The sequence below is a fragment of the Eptatretus burgeri genome, chromosome 6 (assembly GCF_056783735.1).
Source record: "Eptatretus burgeri isolate ZD-2024b chromosome 6, Ebu_testis_v1, whole genome shotgun sequence".
NCBI classification, from domain to species: Eukaryota; Metazoa; Chordata; class Myxini; order Myxiniformes; family Myxinidae; genus Eptatretus; species Eptatretus burgeri.
Window position 1 is genome coordinate 113,464,604 of NC_140966.1, and position 6,805 is coordinate 113,471,408.

General features: G+C 45.1%; 1 protein-coding gene across 4 annotated transcripts in view; it reads left to right on the plus strand.

Annotated features, from left to right (window-relative positions):
• The window catches only part of LOC147025655 (epidermal growth factor receptor kinase substrate 8-like), a 138,541-nt gene that overhangs the window by 102,934 nt on the left and 28,802 nt on the right, over positions 1-6,805 (plus strand). For all 4 annotated transcript variants that reach the window (XM_085886862.1, XM_085886864.1, XM_085886865.1 and 1 more), the window contains one exon: positions 1,085-1,196. In XM_085886862.1, coding sequence (XP_085742988.1) covers positions 1,085-1,196 — 112 coding nt within the window. The remainder of the gene's footprint in view (positions 1-1,084; positions 1,197-6,805) is intronic.

Here is a 6,805-nt window from a genome sequence, read left to right on the forward strand (position 1 = left end):
GGGGTGGTAGAGGTGGTTGGGGGATGAGGGAGGAGAAGGTTGGAGGTGGCCATCCAAACTTAATAGAACGTTTCTCTGCACCCTCGAGTACAAACACCATATTTCAACTTTTTACCCCTCAGCCTGAATTGGCTAAGGGGTATTGTCGTTATAGGCGTTGTCTGGGCGTCTGTCAACTTTTGGTTTCCGTCAATTTTGAGGAGAACGCCTTGTACGATTAAATCCATTTTTGCAGTGTGTGTTGGGGCTGGGTAGAGGAAGGTTCCTTTCGATAATCAGTGTGATGTGATATCCAATATGGCGGCTTGGGCAGCCGTCTTGAATTTGGTTTCCGGACAATAACTTGAGAACGGCTTGACTCATTGATTTCATTTTTGTGTGATATAATGGGGGTGTTTAGAGTAAGGTTCCTTTCGATATTCAGTGCAATCCGATATCAAATCTGGCAGCTAGAGCAACCATCTTGAATTTGGTTTCCGGACAATAACTTGAGAACGGCTTGACTCATTGATTTCATTTTTGTGTGATATAATGGGGGTGTTTAGAGTAAGGTTCCTTTCGATATTCAGTGCAATCCGATATCAAATCTGGCGGCTAGAGCAACCATCTTGAATTTGGTTTCCGGACAATAACTTGAGAACGGCTTTACACATTGATTTTATTCTGGCGAGGTATAATGGGGTTGAGTAGAGGAAGGTTCCTTTCCAAAATGGGCATGCTGTGATTTTCACTGTGGCCGCCACAGCAGCCATCTTGAAATTGTTTTCCGTCAATTTCGAGAACGCCTTGTCCGATTAAATCCATTTTTGCTGGGTGTGTTGGGGTTGAGTAGAGGAAGGTTCCTTTCAAAAATGGGCGTGCTGCGATTTTCGATATGGCCACCATCTTGAAATTGGTTTGCGTCAAGGGGCTGAGGGGTTACGCCCGCTTTGCGGTGCTATTTTTCCATCCTGCAGTTTAGGAGTGCATACAAGTCACACACACACCAAATTAGACATAGTATGATAACTGTAATCCTAATGTACAAGGTATGGATTGAATACCCTCTAAGTTCAATCTCCATCTTCCCAATCCACCGCCGCAGTTCCAAGCTTTGACTACAGCATCTCAAAGACCCAGCATTGTGAACCCTTATCCCAAAATGCAGACTGTCAGGTTGAACAACCAGGATGGCGAGGAGCTGCATGAGGAAGAAGGTACCTGTCACCACCTGCCCAGAAATTATATCTATCTAGTAAAGATGTTTCTCTCCTATGAAATTGTCAAAATTCATTGAATGACCTAGAGGGAGATTTTTTTTGCAACTTTAGGTAGAAACTGACCAGTTACTACCATTTGTTTTGGAGTAATTGCAGTTGTATTTATTTTATCTTCTGGAGTAATTAGCCCACCAACCTCTCAGTCGGAGAGGGGGTTTTGCAATCGCTTCTGTGTTTTTGTGTTTGTCTGTCTGTCTGTCTGTCCAGGCTATGACGTCTTTACCATTCCAGGTTTTATCATGAAATGTTAAACAAGCCTTTAGTATGATGATATAGGGGAAATACAATAATTAGGTCAAAATTTCATCGAGCAAAGTCATAGTAAATTTCATGAGACCTTATTAGCCAGGCTGCTGCTGTGCCGCACGACATGGCTGGGTTTTATTCGCTTTCTTTTCTTTCTATTTTCACCATTAGAGCTTCAATCTGTCTTTTGAAGCAGATTGAAACGTTTTTACCGTTTGAGAATTTGTCATCAAAGTTTAAAAAAAACGTTTTTTTTTTGCTGTTGTTTTCATCAAGCTCAGTTTGTGTACAAAGTGGACTTGGATGGGCTTTGCATTTGGGATGGTGTCTAGTTCTCAATGAATATGAGGTCATTGGATTAATTGTGGATGTACTTCAGGTTTTTTATTTCCTCTGCCACCCTGTCTTTTTGTCTGTTGGGTCTCCGAAATAGGTGACCCTTATTGTCAGTAATTCTGTCTGTTTGTTTGGATGTTTGTTTGTTTGTCATCAGCATAATTGGTAGTAAACGTGGGCGGATTTTGACCAAACTCAGGTGGTAGGTACATCTTATGACCTTGTGCTCTGGAAATTGTGATGGTTGCTAGGGACGCTTTGGTTCCCGAGCAACAACAGAAAACCCTTCAAAATCGGTACCGTTCACGCGAAATCAATTCCGAAAGCCATTATCCCATGACGGGTTATGAAATTTGGCACCGATGATCTACAGGTGATGTTCTATCAAATATATTCCGGTTTTTGTGATATATGGAATACTTTATCCGCAGCGCCCCCAACAATTAGGGTATGCTTGAAAATTGGTGAAAATTGAAGGCCCCCTAGCGACCAGGTGAGTGCATCGATACGAATGAAACTTTGCAGGTTCATGGTACTCAATGAGTACTACAAACTTTGCCTCAGGACATATTGTCCGATTTAGCTTAGGTCAGGGGTCAAAGGTCAAGCTGTTAGGGTTAGGGTTAGTGGTGGTGTTGATATCACACCTATCATGTTGATGGTGTTGATAGACTAATTGACTAAAGCATGTTATCAATTAGTGCAAAAATTGATAACATGCGAGAGCTGGAGGTGCCTTCACGCCAAATGCTACTCCTCCTAGGGTTATGGTTGGATGGTCATGAAAATTCACACTAATCGTCTGGAATACATTGTGGACAAACGATTGAGCCAGATTTTCGATTTAGATCTTTGTTCACCCACAGCACTCTCTGGAACTTTGGGGATTTTCAATTTCAAACCGCATGTTCGGTACTTTTCATTCAAATGGATACCGAGTAGTTATCAGTGGATGGAACTGGATGAGATTTGATATGCATAATCTTAAGGTGATTCCCTATCCTCTATATGACATCCATTTTGCTCTATATCTTATAGTTTTCATGCTCGGCGACCCATTGCTGCCTTCCGGCTTGTCTGTCTGTTTCTTTCTTTGTCTGAGCAGGATATCTCAAAAGGTTATGGATAGATTCAGATGAAATTTGGTGGACAGGTTGGGTGTGTAAAAAGGATGAAATTATTCGATTTTGGTGAACATCTGCATCTGGATGTGAGAACTTTTTTTTATTATTTCTTTAATGATTCGTCACCATTGAGAGATGGGGCAAAAAAAAAACGACACATGGCGTGATATTTCAAAAAAGTTGTGGACGAGTTATGACAAAACTTGTTGGAAGAGTGGGTAGGTGACAAGAACAAGCCGATTCGATTTTGATTAAGGCCCAGATGCAGATCAGGCCTAACAGTGGGATACAAAACGTAAATGGAGGTATGTGATCTACCAACTGACATTGTAATTGTAGTAATTCTGGAAATGCTAGGTAGATCTGACTTTGGGACAACAAACAGAGGAAGAATAAACAGGAAAGAGGAGATGGAGGTGTGAGAGGAAACGCCGAAATGAACAAGTGAGATGGTTGGGTTAGCAAAGGTTAAAGGGATAATAAAGATCATGGTTCAGGATTGGGGATGAGAAGAGATGGCTGTGCACTGTTTGGTTGAAGTCCAAGAGAAAAGAGTGATAAAAAACAGTCTCTTCAATGTAGTTCTATACATGGGAGAAACAAGGAATAAAAGAGTTGACGTGTGCAATAAACTTGGACATTGTAAGTTCAACCAGGTGGGGTTACATCCTGGATAATGTGTGCATCCTGGAGTTATGGGTGAGGGTCAGAAGACTGAGATAGCAGAGGTAGCAATGTTGAAGAACAGAGCGAAGTTAACAGAAAGATTGCCGACATACCTCTGATGTGAGAGACAGACTCCACCCTTTGCCATGACATCTCTCATCCTTTAGATAAACAGGCTGTCGCCTCTTCTCTCTCTTCAGACCTCATTAGAATCAGAAGATGGTCAAAAATTTGGAATAGGTCTTTCAATCCTGACAAATCTCTCTGTCTCTGTCTCTGCCTGTCTGTCTGTCTGTCTGTCTCTCTCTCTGTCTATATGTCTCTCTATGTCTGTCTGTCTCTGTCTGTGTCTCTCTCTCTCTCTCTCTCTCTCTCTCTCTCTCTCTCTCTCTCTCTCTCTCTCTCTCTCTCTCTCTCTCTCTCTCTCTCTCTCTCTCTCTCTCTCTCTCTCTCTCTCTCTCTCTCTCTCTCTCTCTCTCTCTCTCTCTCTCTCTCTCTCTCTCTCTCTCTCTCTCTCTGTCTCTGTCTCTGTCTCTGTCTCTCTCTCTCTCTCTCTCTCTCTCTCTCTCTCTCTCTCTCTCTCTCTCTCTCTCTCTCTCTCTCTCTCTCTCTCTCTCTCTCTCTCTCTCTCTCTCTCTCTCTCTCTCTCTCTCTCTGTCTCTCTCTCTCTCTGTCTCTCTCTCTCTCTGTCTCTCTCTCTCTCTGTCTTTCTCTTTCTCTGTCTCTCTCTTTCTCTTTCTCTCTCTCTCTCTCTCTCTCTCTCTCTTTCTCTCTCTCTCTCTCTCTCTCTCTCTCTCTCTCTCTCTCTCTCTCTCTCTCTCTCTCTCTCTCTCTCTCTGTCTCTGTCTCTCTCTCTCTCTCTCTCTCTCTCTCTCTCTCTCTCTCTCTCTCTCTCTCTCTCTCTCTCTCTCTCTCTCTCTCTCTCTCTCTCTCTCTCTCTCTCTCTCTCTCTCTCTCTCTCTCTCTCTCTCTCTCTCTCTCTCTCTCTCTCTCTCTCTCTCTCTCTCTCTCTCTCTCTCTCTCTCTCTCTCTCTCTCTCTCTCTCTCTCTCTCTCTCTCTCTCTCTCTCTCTCTCTCTCTCTCTCTCTCTCTCTCTCTCTCTCTCTCTCTCTCTCTCTCTCTCTCTCTCTCTCTCTCTCTCTCTCTCTCTCTCTCTCTCTCTCTCTCTCTCTCTCTCTCTCTCTCTCTCTCTCTCTCTCTCTCTCTCTCTCTCTCTCTGTCTCTCTGTCTCTCTCTCTGTCTCTCTCTCTCTCTCTCTGTCTCTCTCTCTCTCTCTCTCTCTCTCTCTCTCTCTCTCTCTCTCTCTCTCTCTCTCTCTCTCTCTCTCTCTCTCTCTCTCTCTCTCTCTCTCTGTCTCTCTCTCTCTCTGTCTCTCTCGCTCACACACACACACACACTCCTGGGTCTCACAATTAGCCATGATCTTTCTTGGACCAACCAAATTTTAAAGTTGGCTTCCAAAGCCAACTGCTGACTGGGCATCCTTCATCATGTGACATCCTTCCTTGGCACACCTGAGTTTCTATCCACCCACAAAGCCTTTATCCGCAGCTTGATGGAGTGCTGCTCTTCCCTCTGAGCTGGCTCTCCTTCCTCACATATTGCTCAGCTTGACACCGTGGAAACCAAGGCCTTCAAAATCATTGGAATCTCCCACGATGAAGCTGAGTTTATGGGTCTATCACTTCGCCATCACTGAAAGGTTGGTGGTCTCTCTCTTATACCACCTCTTTTCTGATCTTACACCTTCTGCTCTTTTTGTGCTTTGTTCCCCAATCCCCCTCCCCCCCCCCAAAGTTTCTGCAAGGCACACTTGTTTACCATCAACCCCTTTATGGTGAAACTACTTAAATCCAGGATCACTGTTCACCTACACTCATTTCTTCCTCTTTTTACCACCTGTGTAACCAACTTCCACATGCTCTTCAATCTCATTCTTCCTTCCAGGTCTTCAACACAGCTGTTCACCACCATCTCAGATTGCCCCCAATCCAAAACCATTATAATATTGTTACGGCTGTGGAAATTCGCAATACACCATAAAGGGTCCTTAGATCAGTTATGACGATAAGTAATTGTGTAGTTTGATTTCCCCACCGTTGTTTAAAGGGAATTTCTGTGTTCACAGGGCTGCGATCCTTTGAGTTAGACGTTTTTCTTTTCTCTATCATTATTTTGGACCAATCATCCCCCAACAACCAAATCGCTACCACCAACATCATTCCCAAACAACAACTCAAACACCACCACCTTCGCCTCTTTACCTCCACAACACCACCCTGCAAACATCGCTTCACCGCCATTCTCAAACGACGCCTGCCAGCAACCATATTGCCACCACCAACACCCTTCCCAAACCACAGCAGTAAACTCCCACCACCTCTGCCTTTCTACCACACGTCGTGCCATGGGCTGTGAATGCGTTCCTTTCGCCTCAAAAAGCGGATCAGGAATGCTTCACGCCCCCTTTTCATCCATCCAATGGCTGAGCATCGGGTGGTGTAGCCCCGCCTCCGAACCTGCTGTGATCCAGAAATTTGCATCAATGAGTGCGAGCACGGTGCAGTCAAGTGGGAGCAGTGGAGTGGCAGCAGCAGTGCGTCGGCAGTCAAGTGGGAGCAGTGGAGTGGCAGCAGCAGTGTGGCAGTCAAGTGTGTCGGTCGCAGCAGTCAAGTCTGGAGTCGGTGGAGTGGCAGTCTGGAGAAGCGGGAGACGGGTCAGTCAAGTCGAGTGCAGTAGTGTCGGCGGGGCAGTCAAGTCGGGAGATGGAGCTCGAAGCTGACGGGAAAGGCAGACGGGGAGCGCCGTATAGAGCTCACTGACCACGCCAGGGGCATGAAGCCATGTGCAGATATGCTGACATTGCGACTTGCCCGCCATCGCATCACGAGGGCGTGGGTAAGACCCTTCGGTGTCGTGGACGTGGTCGCTCATCCAGGTTCCACGCGCATTAGGCCCACGGGCCCAGTCTGACTCCCTTGTCTATGAGGGGGTCTTTTCTTGCTTTTTCTTTGAATGCGTGTTGTGGCGCTGAGTCCCGTAAGTAAAACCGTATAAGTGACTGTACATAATTGCTTATAGACGGTCGTAGCACCTTTTGCTTTGCTTTTGTTCTGTATACGTGCATGTTAGTGTTTTGCATTCCTGACTGCATATGTGCTTGTATAATAAAGG